This window comes from Phalacrocorax carbo, chromosome 9 (assembly GCF_963921805.1).
Source record: "Phalacrocorax carbo chromosome 9, bPhaCar2.1, whole genome shotgun sequence".
NCBI lineage: Eukaryota > Metazoa > Chordata > Aves > Suliformes > Phalacrocoracidae > Phalacrocorax > Phalacrocorax carbo.
In genome coordinates this window covers 36162070-36174897 of record NC_087521.1, presented here as the reverse complement: position 1 = coordinate 36174897, position 12828 = coordinate 36162070, and the positions used below count along the sequence as shown (strand labels likewise).

At 43.5% G+C, this 12828-nt stretch overlaps 1 protein-coding gene across 3 annotated transcripts in view; it reads right to left on the bottom strand.

Moving 5' to 3' along the window:
- Positions 1–12828, bottom strand: part of MAP4K5 (mitogen-activated protein kinase kinase kinase kinase 5) — a 73311-nt gene that overhangs the window by 32794 nt on the left and 27689 nt on the right. For all 3 annotated transcript variants that reach the window (XM_064461169.1, XM_064461167.1, XM_064461168.1), the window contains 3 exons: positions 2683–2773; positions 1467–1531; positions 281–336 (listed from right to left, as the gene is read on the bottom strand). In XM_064461169.1, the coding sequence (XP_064317239.1) occupies positions 281–336; positions 1467–1531; positions 2683–2738 (177 nt within the window). In that variant the 5' untranslated portion in view covers positions 2739–2773. The remainder of the gene's footprint in view (positions 1–280; positions 337–1466; positions 1532–2682; positions 2774–12828) is intronic.

Here is a 12828-nt window from a genome sequence, read left to right as displayed (position 1 = left end):
CTACTCTTCCGTAAACTCCTTTGCAAATTACAGCACTGAGGCAGCACCGCTCTGACAATGGTTTTAAGCAGATGTTTGCACTACGCTACTGGAGTTTCTTGCTAATTTTTATTTACGATATGGAGGCGCACAGATTAACCCCGGTTAATTGGTTTCAGCTAGATTCCCTGTGCTAACAAAGGTAAGTGATGGTACTGCAGCGCCTTCTGAAATCATCTTATGTATCTACTTTCTATACATGGAGCAAACACTTTATCGTACACCTGCGGCAGTACAGTACCTGTAAAGTTTCTCTGCATACATATGCGATTTGTAACTCTGACAGAGGTCCTGTTACTGAAAACAAAGATTAAAAAGCGTGTAAGTCTACAATATACAACACAGAAATAAGGTTGTGAGGCAGCCAAAAAGTAGTATCTCCGTGCAGAAGTTAAAGACCGACTTTATATGAACTGTATTTTACTCTGAGCTGAAGAGCGGGGTTTGTTTGCTTGTTTGACAGAAAGGCTTTCTGTAAGAAAACCAGCACAATAACAGAACATAAAACCCACAGAGCGAAGAAAACCTGTTTTGACAGAAATCTAATTATCATTTAACAAGTGACTTCATAGTAATCTAATACCCTGTACCCTGAGGAAGGTAAAAAACAATGGAAGTGACTTCTGCTAACTTTTTAATATTATAAATGGCAATGTTCTATACTAGGGGCCTACAAGACTTTGAACTGTTTTAAAGCTATTTGTACTAACTGGCTAAAAAAATAAAGCAAAAAGAGCTCTAGTATTCAAAAACTCCATGTTATAATTTAAAGGCAGGGCAAGCCCCCAGACTGTTTTTCCCACAACTCCAACAAATCCGTCTACAGAATCAACAACTCCAGATGAAACCTCAGAGGGGAAAATAATAATAAAAGAGTGGTCCAGTACTGCACAGGAGCAAGAACAACAAGTCATTTCTACCCATTAAAGATCAAATGTAGAGATTTCCCAGTAAAAACTGCTTCCTCACACCATGTACAGTAACCGTCCCCAATTAGTGTGACTTCTGGCTGTGAATGCATGTGGCATTCGGAGACCTGGGCTGAGAAAGGCCAAGACCCAGGCGAGCTCCCAGCGTACAGCAACTGCAGCTATGAAGAGCTCTCCACTGGAACAGCTCAAGCTCTTTGGGTCAGTCCCCTAAGCATCGTGGATAAAAATAAACAGTGTGATGATTAAAAAATAAAGCATGTTCCGCCCTAGAACGACAGGGTATTAGCCCAAAATGGCAGTCACCATATTTGAGAAGTGCTCTCAACAAAATCTGTTGATTGTAGCTAAAAAACCCCCCACTGTTCATGCCCTAAGGAAAACCACGTGCAGTGCTCAGCCAGTACCAACCATCCCCTGTTAGTTTGCTTATTATTTTTTTTTTTCTTGGCAGAAAATTTCCAAAACGTACTGATGTTAAAATAAGTTTCAAAGTACCATGGTAAATATCTTGCAGGGATCCCCCACCGCAGTATTCCATGCATATCCACAGCTTCTCACGGCTATCAAAAGAAAGTTAAAACACAGGCATCAGAAGCTGATTGATCTGTATACAGAACAGAGTTAATAATGATTATTTAAAGTATTTTCTATTGGTCTCGACCACTTTTTGATAAAGACACATGACTAGCAGTTACATATTTTACATGTTATTAATAATCTCAATATAAATTCTCACCTATCAAAATGAAAAATTTATGCCAAAATCACTGAGAAGTCTTTAAACATCATCAGACCTAAAAGGTGTTGCTTTAACTCTGACCTCCTAACTGCAACAAAGATCATGCAAAGGAAACACCCAAGGTTTATCTAATGTCACCTTGCTGACAGCAGATAAGACTGGAACTGCAGGTTTAGTGTGTTAAATTGAAATTACCTAATTTACATCTAAACAACTCTTTGGCTTCCAAAAACAGTACTGGGGGATTTGAAATTTAGCTGTTTTGTCCCAGTGTAAGTCCATTTGGGCTGTACAGGTGCTTAAAAAATGCAGCCCTCCAAGAAATCTAGAGATGAAGCCTCGTAAGAAAAGACCAAACAGGCAAAGCAGTGATACATATTCCCACAGAGCCAACTAATAAATGACAGAGTTCCACAGAAATGGAAAATATTCCCCAGCTTTCTGTATAACATTTAACGTGTGCACTTGAAGAAGTAGCCAGCTGGCATCACCTTGTTTCTGCCTCTCAGTACGTCGCATCTGTTATACCAGAATTAGGAAAAATGTTATTACCAGCAGCTCAGACTTAGTGTTTTGCTCTTACAACTCACTGGCTATACTTTCACAGCACACAATGCTAACATTAAATAAAATATCTAAAAGCAATTCTGCCGTAGAGAAATAATAAGCTAGTTTTATATTAGAAGTGATAAATGTTTAAAATCTGCCCTGTAAATGAGTAGGATTGGATATGTTGCAAGAGTCTCTAGGGGAAAAGTTTCTTTCTGTTCCTAGTGATAAAAATATTCCAGCCTTTTGGCCAGCAGAGAAAACAAAGTATTAGTCACTTTGCTTTTTTTTTTTAAAGCCAACTGGGAACCAAAGGGAATTCAAGCTACAGAAGAACACTGAGAGAAGACAGAAGTACTAAACCAGACCGAGCATTGTCTTAGGAAAGAACCAGCAGAAATGCAGGTATAAAGTGGCGTTTACCTGAGATAGCTCCCAAAATAGGCGACTATGTTGCAGTGTTTGCATTCTTTAACCATATATATTTCTTGCTGTATCAATGAAAAGTCATCTCCTGAAAAAAACCAGGAAGCAGCCACAATTACATCACACACAACCAAACATTCAAAGAGATCTGAAGCTACGCACATAACTCATAAAAACAAGCCACGGACCTGGATAATTGCTAAGCCCTTCACAAGGGCTTTCCAGCACACCAGCCTGTTGAGCAAGAGTTATCTACGTACACCATCCTTTCAGTTTCCATTCTTTATTACGTGCTTTGCATGAGACACCGATATTTCTTGAAGACCAAGAGAGAAGGGCTGGCCTGGTGGCCTGAACATGATCCATCAGTTAAGACAGCTCAGCATGCACTGAGAGTGCTTTGAAAAGGACACAAAGGGATCCCACGGTAGGATGGGAGCACAGGAGAAAAATCCAGAGCAGCCCCTCTACAGCTGTCAGACGTTGCAGCTGGAGCCGATTTGGCTTTATGGGGACACGATGCTCACAGCACAAGGGTCCCAGTGGTAAAAGTAAAAAATCTCTGCAAACTCATTCCAGAGTCCCCTACCCGAAACCAGCAGAGATCAAAAACCATAGCCTCTTCATTAAAAGTATTTCATTTCAAAACGACTCTGATAGAGCATATGGCCTGCACACCCACTCAGCCACCGCTGACTCAGAAGAGAAGCGCAGAGTCCTCAACACGGACTGCCTTGTTATGAGTGCGGTTTTGGAGGAGGACAGCTACAGAAGCACATTTGCACATCCTAAATATCCTTTGGAAAAATAAACTACTGAAAAATATATGATGGCCAGAGCAATAGCCTAGCATGTTTCTGCCTCTTTAAACTGTCATAAATTAAAAAAGAAATAATTTTTATGGATGCAATGAAGCAAACTGAAATATCTGAGAGCTAAGAAAAATACTGCTATACTTTTATTAAATCCCATTGAGAGAATTTCCAAGCGGGGGATGTTCTCCCCAGAATCTGGAGCTCTGCCTCCCTGAAGCTCAGGACAGGCTTACACCCAGCCCGGCGCTGGGGCTCCCACCGAGGCACAGATCAGTTGGCTCTGGAGGACGGCCCGAACAGCAGTGACGTATCAGATAACTTCAGCACAGCCTGACAGCCTCCCCCCGAAGAGCAACATCGCAAAAATCAGCCTATTAGGCCATCCTAGACATGCGCTTGCTTTGTGGTCGTGCATATATACACATTACTACTTTTATTCTTCCTTTGGCACAAACAAAACTTCTGTAACAGCTTGCAAGACATGAAAGACTAGAATTTAGATAAAGGTTTGGGATTTTAGATAAAATGTTGCTCCAGACAGTATGGTAGCTACCACGTTCTCTCGAGGAAAAAAATTGCTTTGTATGTTTATTTTTGTTTAAAGTTTCACTAGTAAAAGTTACCTCCTACTACCAAAGTCAGGGATGTACAACCCAGAAACCATGTTCTGCTTTGACCTGCTCCCCTTAATTTATATCATTTTGACAAGTCCAAGAGGTCTCAAGAACTGCTGTAGATTCTCTTTCGATTCTTCACGTGTTTATTTAACAAGTAAACAGCACAGCTAATATTTTTAATAACCTCTTTAAAAACAGATGTTTTTATTTGCTGTGCTTTGAAGCAACTTCCCTGAGCAACGGTGCCACTGGCACCCGCAGGAGCCCGCGGATGGCAGCCAGTCCTGAGGTACAGCCCCACGGCATTTACAATCCCTTTGGAAACCTCGGGCTCTCCGTACACACACCGGTACGTAGCAGATGTTTACAGACAGAGTAAAAGAAGTGCCAATTTGGTATAACGATTTCCAAATGATCGCAACCTTTATGTCGCAATCATTACCAAGCTTTTACTTAAGAAAATAACTACGAAACACAAAGGCAGAAGGGAACACACTTGTATGAATACCGCCCTGACTGATTTCAGTAAATCCTGAGCTGCTTGAAGTTGAATTGTACGGAGAAACACTTCACCGGGGCATGAAAACATTAGTAGAAGAGTTTCAAATGTCAAGAGTCTTTTTTTTTTTTCTTTTTTTACACATAAGTAGTATTTTTTCAATAATGCAAAAAAGAAAAGGCAACGTGATTTCCATAAATTTAGCACAGATTTCACACTGTGCTTGCTTTATGGGTTACCTTTCAGCTACTACTTTGCTTGAATTCACGCACCCTGCCTATAAATGATTACTATGAACAACGTATTTCTGAGTTTGAATCAGATGGATTCATTCCTCCCATTCCCGAGACAACTTCCGAAGGGAAACCGTTGAATGCTCGCAGATAACTAACTGGAGCATTTTAAAACTAAAGAAGTTTTTTCAAGAAACTCAAATCTAAGCTAATTTGAAGGCAAAAGCCTCCCACCCCACACCAAAGAAGGTGCTGCCTTTCTCTAACACCACTAGCTGTCCATGAGTTTGGAGGATCGAATGCCGTATACCCATGCTCTCTTCTTAAACTGCCATCTTCAAACCAAGCAATCTTGGATATGTCAGAAGCAGCATTTCAGAACAGCCAGATACCATCATGTGCAAAAATCATGATCAAGAAGCTTTTCCATATCAGCAAAAACTTGTAGGCAGCAGCTGGAATTGCCTGTCGATACCACGAGGGCTGCCTCGTGTGGAGCAACAGGAATATCAGTGGTAGGAATCGTGACTAATGGGGAAAAATTGAAGGAAATACAGTGATTTGGGCTAGAAAAAGACAGACAGTAGAAAAGATAACCTTCCAAAGATATAAGGGAAGGGGGGAGAAGGGATAATCTTCCAGTTTTATGATAGGACAATTAGTAACAGGCTTAAATTGCCTTTAAATTCCCTTAAATAACCTACATTCCCTGTATAGATGAAAAGCTTTTCCTACCAGAGGAACATTGCAGCACTAAACTCGAAGGGATGGGAAGCTGTGAAATTTCCCACCAGTGTAAAAAAAAAATCAATTATGAAAACACTGAATAAGTACATATCAGGAGTGCCTTAGGCTGATCCTGCCTGCAGCAGAGGGAGACAGAAAAGATGACCTCCTGACTGCAATTAATAAATGAAAAATCTATGCAAGAAATGGGGTTACCTACAGAAAAATAATAAAAAAAAAGGATTTGGAAGAGGAAAGAAGGGTGCAGGCTGAATACAGACAGGGAGCTGATAGAAAAGTAGCAAACAGATGGAAAGAAGAGGAGAAATATCCATGAGAAAAGTTGGGCTAAAATATGTAGAAAATGATTCTGACAGATCAGACACAGAGATAGGAGAGAAGATGTATAGTCATTCAAAGACAACAAGAATGAATTCAAAACAAAGGAATTCAGAGTTTCCAGGCAGCTGCAGTATTAATCTTGGCAAGGGACACTGGAATAGGGCAAAAATTAAGTATCCTTGGATAGCATGAAAAAAAAAAAAAAAGGACAACATCAAGACAAAAAATTTGTAGAAAATACTTCATCAAGAGGGAGACAGCAAGATAAAAAGACTTAGATCAAAGGTGACAATATATCCATACAAAGAGATTGTCATCTGTTTTAGTCATCAGAGATTGCTCGATGCTAAATAACACGGAATTGGAAAAATGTACTTTTTGTCTACTCACATGTTTGCAATTATGGGTTATGTGGCACGCTGAGCAAAAACGTCGTTTGGGGAGCTGCTGTAAATCACACGAGCAGCGTGGTGAGTCACTGCAGCTTGCTACTATTATGTAATTTTACCTCTGCAGCGAGACACACAGGACACAATACAGCGTTACAATGGAATATTCTCCTCCGATCAGAGCCGGCGGTCGAGTCTGCTCTGCTTGGCACAACCAGCTGCTTGTTCTCCAGCACAGCTGGCAGGGAGGAGACTGCTGAAACTTGCAGCCATATCACTGTGTGATGCGACCGGATCGGATGTCAGAAGCTAAGCAAGGTAAGGCCTGCTAAATTCACAATAAATCCTTATTTAAACGGGAGATTGTCGAGAAAACTGACAGCCCATTAACACTAGGGAGTTACTCTGCTTGCAGATGCTACTTCTCACCTACGTGGAACTGGCACAGATATCCTGCCAAGTTGTGCTAGGTGGAGAGCATGTGTCTGCTGGATCCACATACCCCACCCTGCAGCATGGGAAGGCTCTGCTGCCTGTCACACAGCGCTATTAAGTCTTCTGAGCATGCCTGACCTTGGTGGTTTTTAAGCAAGTTTACTCCTGGTCATATTTTCATGTGCTCCACTGACCGCTTTGAATGGTCCCATCCTGCAAAAAGACCCAGAGCCACTTCTCACAATTTCTCCTGGGTCAGCTGTGAATCACTTTATTGTCCAAAAGGCTCTCAGGGGAGAAATTCATAGTTACTGTTTTAAATTGGTTTATTCTGCATTACTTCAGTGCTGCATCACAGGGCTGATGCTGTGCGGGAACAGAGGGAGGGACAGACAGGCAGCGTCCAGGGCTCGCACGCAACTGGGAGGAGAGGACTGACGGCATTTGGAGACATTCACATTGTCACCAAAGGGTGGGACAGAAGCACTTACTAAGAGGCCAGATCTTCAAGGTGCCAGCCAGCCTGCCAGCACTCCTGCCCCGAGCTAGTGCCCTCAACATGCAGTCCTCACAGGCCCCAACACGCCAGACGGACACGTCAGGCTGGCTGGCAGGAGGTGTGATGAGCACTCCAAAGCCTTCCCGCCAAGCCTCTCTGGGGAGCTTGACTGCAGGTACTTTGCAGACCTGGGATTGTTAACACTCTAATTAACATTTGCTATTTAGAAATGAGATGCTGTTTAGCAACAGGACTGGTGGACGCTGCTGTACAGAACGCTGAAGAACAAAGAGAGCAGGGTCACACCATCGTTGATGAGCCCAAATGCTCTCACTGTATTTGTGTCACTCACCCCAGAGACACCCACCTCCTGAGTTAGCAGAAGCAACTATTGCTCTGCATTGACTCCCAGACATCCCTATGCTCCCCTCTCAATCACTCACTCACTCCAAACCACCTTCCTGAACCTCGTGAGGGTTCAGTCTCTGCTGATCAAAGGGATGGCTTTCCCAAAAGACAGGTTTTTGCTTAGATTGGAGTTTTGCTACTAGTCCTTCCCCTCTATCCTCAGTAAGTTTAACTCCTGAGACATTTTCCACTCCCCATTTAGATGGCTTGACACACAATACAACTGAACAACAGCCCCAAAATATTTTTGAGCAGGTGGAGGGGATGCAAGGCATTACTGTAGCACCCCATCCCTTAGCTCTGACACGCATAAAACTCCTGCTTTCTTCACCACCCTGCAGGCCTGCATTGCTCTTTACCAACGATTTTAAAAGGCGTGTTCTCAGTTTTCAAAGTTTCACATCTAAAAAGAAGAATCATTTACACTGCACTCAAGCATCTGAGCTGTTTTATCCATACCTCTTTTCTCAAGATTCAAGGAACCCTGTCAGTCTGACAGAAAGAATTTAAATTCCCCAAACTTTAAGCTCAGAAGCTTGATTCCAAGCAGGAAACAGCTATTTGGAAACAATGACGTTTCCACCAGCGAATTTTATTGCCAGGCATCTAGCTGCCAACTGCAAGCCACTGATGGTACTGATCATCTCTCAACTGATATAAAATATCGCTGATGGTGATGCACTGGCACAGCAGCATGAGACCTGTAGTAAGTAGCACACAAGTGTTTGGAGTGACTGGCCTAACACTAGAAACAATTTCCCTGTGTATGTTCTCTTCTGCCCTGCTTGGATCCTATTTATGAGCAGCCATGTCAACATATAATATATATTCCTATTTTTTTGACGCTTCCGTCACTTTTCCTCTCTCTTTGCCGTATGTACTTACTGTTGTACAGCTCAGCCTTTCATGGTCCCACCACTACTCTCCCTTCTCACCACTGCCACCTCACTACTGCTATTTTTCTTTATGTATTTCGTCAAATGACGCATCCCCCTAACTCAGCCCTTCACAACCTGCCTTCACCCCAGGTGTCACACTCTGAATTACCTTCCAACTAAGATGTGTGATCTTTCAGCTTCTCTCCCGCTCATAATACCTCCATCCCCCACCACAACCCCTACTTCTGGCCTTTTTCATCCAGAAACTCTGTGTTGTAAGCAGAAGTTTGCAGTACATGGAGACACGTGCTTGCCTGCTCTGGATACATACATGTCTAAAAGAAGAACAGCAGATTATAAATGCATTATAAGCATGCAAAATAAAATTAGACCGGATTTCAAGGAGTTAAATTTAATTAAAATGCTGGGCACTCTACATCAGAAGACCACGCTGTCTCTGTTGTGCCTTGTGTACGCGCCACAGGCAGGCTGAGCAGCTGTGCGAGTCTGCGGCAGTACCACTCAGGACAAGGCACGGCACAAGGCCATGTCCAGGCTTTAATGCCTCTGGCACACTTGGAAGCTCAGGCATTTAGCCCTGGGGAACTCCTAGACAGACGCAGTGACAGTGTAACGAGCTGCACACCCAACTCTCCCAGCTAAAACAGTGCTGGTGTCCCCCAGGCAATGGTGATGCCAGCCCGATGCCACGGGAGGTGGCAGCCAGCAAAGGAGCACAGGCATCGGAAGCAAGGGCTTCTGGCAGTGTCTGACCAGCTGCTGCTCAGCACACAAAACCTGAGTCTATTTAAATGGCCATGAACAAAGGACACGATCCCAAGCTTGACCAGGTTACACAACACAAGGCAGTGAAGTTGTAAGCGGTACTGAGAAGTTACTTTTGTATTTCTTCAACTCCAGGTGCTGCCAACGACAGTTCAACCCCTGCAGGCTTAGTTTAAATAAGCCTTAGGCTTGCTCTTCATAGCTCAAGGCACCTCCAGGGAATTTATTATACAAAGAGGAACACTGCATTGCTGCAGTGCCCTTCCTCAGTCCCCAAAATGCCCTGGACCGACAGTGCAGCTTCGCTGTGCTGCAGTCATGGTCCAGAGAGGACAAACCCCCATCGCAGCCTGACTCAGCCCCATGGCTGTGTTCCTATTGGGAACCTGCATCTGGACCATGAGATACAAAACAAATGTCACAAACCACACCTGGCTTTGAATGTACTGGGCATGGTACTGCACACCTTTGGATTACTATTTTCCCTTGTACAAAATCCCTTGAACAGTTCTACCTCCAGTTTAAGATCCAACCTGAAACAGGTAACTGGCTACTTCTGCCCTTTACAGGGATCTCACACGGAAAGCACAAACATCGGACCGAATGAAAACCAGCAATGAGATTCCTCTGCAAACTGCAAAAGATACAGAGCATGACAGATTACTGCCAGCCCTCAGGGTGTCAAAGGTCTCTGAGGGCGCTATTTATCACTACAGCAGTATTTACAATAGACATTAGCAAATTTTAAAATATTTTGTTTATTACATTTTTCCCAGGAAGAAACTTTTGTGGCAGAAAACTCCACTGGCAAATAGTTACCTCTTTGTATTGACTCCCCTCGATTCATCTGCTAAACCCATAGAAGGAAGTGGCTTTAGCGTTTCAGATGGTTTTGGCTTCTACACTGCTGAGTACAGTTGGATTAGTTTCTGAAATAGAATTGGCTCCCAAATTATTTGAAGCATTTGTACTCAGTGGATGCTGGGAAATGTCATTAGCGTGCCATAATACTTTTGCCTAATGCTCTCCACAGTCTACGCCAAAAAAAAGTGAAAAACACTGTCTATTTTGATTTTAGCAGCCCAGCTTAAGTAACTGTGGTAGCAGATTTAGTGTACCACCCTAAAATTCAAATAAATTAATGACAGTAACCTTCTAAGTAGAGAGTTTACTTCTTTTTTAATGGAGAACAAAGGAAGGTAATAGGAGATGAAATAAAATCCGTATTCGTGTTGGGTTCTAGGCTGCAAGTTGGAGTCTCTTTGCCTACCAACTCACTCGCTACCTGCCGTAGATGAGAGAGTAACAGAAACAAACCACAGTTCATCCCTGCCTGCCGTTTCAGCAGTTTTGCTAGGTTGCCCAAAATACTGCCATCTTATTGTGTGCAGTTTATTGCAGCTTTAATTCAACACATTCCTCACCTCCTCTGGAGCACTCTTTGCTTCAGAGTCTTTTGTTTTCTGCTCCCAATTCCCCCATCTACATATTAATCAAGTTTGAAGCTCGCTATTTTTCCATCTGCTAATTAATTCCTATCTGTGAGGCTCCTCCTCTCTGTAAGATGCTGTACATAACTCACAAGCCTATTTCTCTAGTGACTGATTCATTACCAATCGTTTCCTAGCTGTGCCCTACGGACTGACGGGAGCTCATGCTGGTGCTCGAAGGGGCTGCACTCCCCAGGGGGCCACCACAGACCGCTGCTACAGCTTCTGACACTGGCCTGGTCCAGGAATTGATGGTGTCCTGCAAGTATAGTCCTAAAAAGCTATTCAGAACTCTTAAAATTAGTCAGAACATTGAAGCAGGGAGCAGCTGACATTAATTTTTTTTTTTTTTTTTATATGGAAGATTTGGAACAGCCATGCCTTCCTGCAAAGACAGTAAGCTGCTGCACAGTCCAGCCACCCTGCAGAGGCAGTAGACATCCCAGAGGACTAAAAATAAATAAATACACAAACAAATGCTGCCAACCCTCCTTAAAAACAAACCAAACCCCCAACAAGATCTCTGCTGAGGCTGTGGGTGTACATGCGATGGATGGAGATCAGGTTGGCAACGTTTAAAAGAAGACGTACTAAAACCAAACAAACGAAAAACAACCTAGAAGAAATCGCTCCCCTGTGGTAAGTCAGACCAACAATGTAATAAAACATATAAGACATGGTCACCAGTGCTAATTAAAATGGTTCTCAATGATGGTGACTTTGGGCCGCAGCCTTGCCCTTTTCACCGTAGCTCTTAAGCGGCACCAGGCAAAGGTAGGGGCTGCTCGGCCTCTGATGGTTCCTGCTCTTCCCTCAGCTCTAACGGCGGAGGATTCGGCCTCTGCTTCAGTTCAGTTTTCAAAGCAGTTCTTCAGATTCACAATGAAAACAGACCTAATTCATTTGGATCAGGTGCAGAGACATGAACACTCAAGGAAGCCTCTCACTGCCTTAGCAATGGGTTAATACCATCCTTTTTCTGCCATTAAGGCCTTGCTCTGCCCCAACATAGACCTGCTGGGAGATAAACCCAGCAGCAGTTCACTTTCCCCAGCACCACCGCCCCAAACACTGGCCACAGCATTTCACATGCTGCCAAGCAGGGGCTGAGGGATCCCTGCTGTGGTTTCCACTGCATTTAACATTGCCTAATTAGTCTTATCGCTGCAATCCACATACATAAAAAACAGCCCTGGTTTGCTAAAGAAAGGTTAGCAGTCCCAGTCACCCAAAGGCAATGGTTTTAGCTTCTCCCCTGAGCCTCTCCCAAGCTTCTTCCACCTTCAGTCTTCAAAAAGATCTCTTTTGTGTGATCACAGAACCAACAAGAATTAAAAATTAACCCTGCATTAAGGCAGGTACGGGGCCCTTCAGTCCTGCTTCCCGTCTCCAACACAGGATGCCAAGGAAGTATTTAAAAAACAGACCACACTGGGATGCTTCTCCCAAACACCCTGCCCACCTCCACAGATTTATGGCTCAGAAAAACTTCTCAGTCACAGATGTATTGCATTTAATAGTCTTTCATGTATTTTTTTCTCTCACATAAATTTGTACAGTTGCTTTTTACACCTATGTAAACACAACTTCATACAATTTCACAGATCTTGCATAGAAAAACCACATTTCCTTGTTGCTCGGAGCCTACCATCCATTCACTGCACCAGCTGCCCCAGAAACCCGCTGCTAGCTCAGTCCCCTCATCCGCTTTCACCCAAATACATACCCTGGTACAAGGGACGCAGTTAGCATGGCAATAGGATGAAGCGTGCAGAGAACTATCTGCACAAGAAGGACATGGAGCTGTTGGAGCTGGTCCAGAAGAGGCCACAAAAATGTTCCGAGGGCTGGATCACCTCTCCTGTGAGGACAGGCTGAGAGAGTTGGGGTTGTTCAGCCTGGAGAGGAGAAGGCTGTGGGGAGACCTTATCGTCGCCTTCCAGTGCTTAAAGGGGATTATAGGAAAGACAGAGGCAACCCCTTTAGCAAGGCCTGTTGTGACAGGACAAGGGGTGATGGTTTTAAA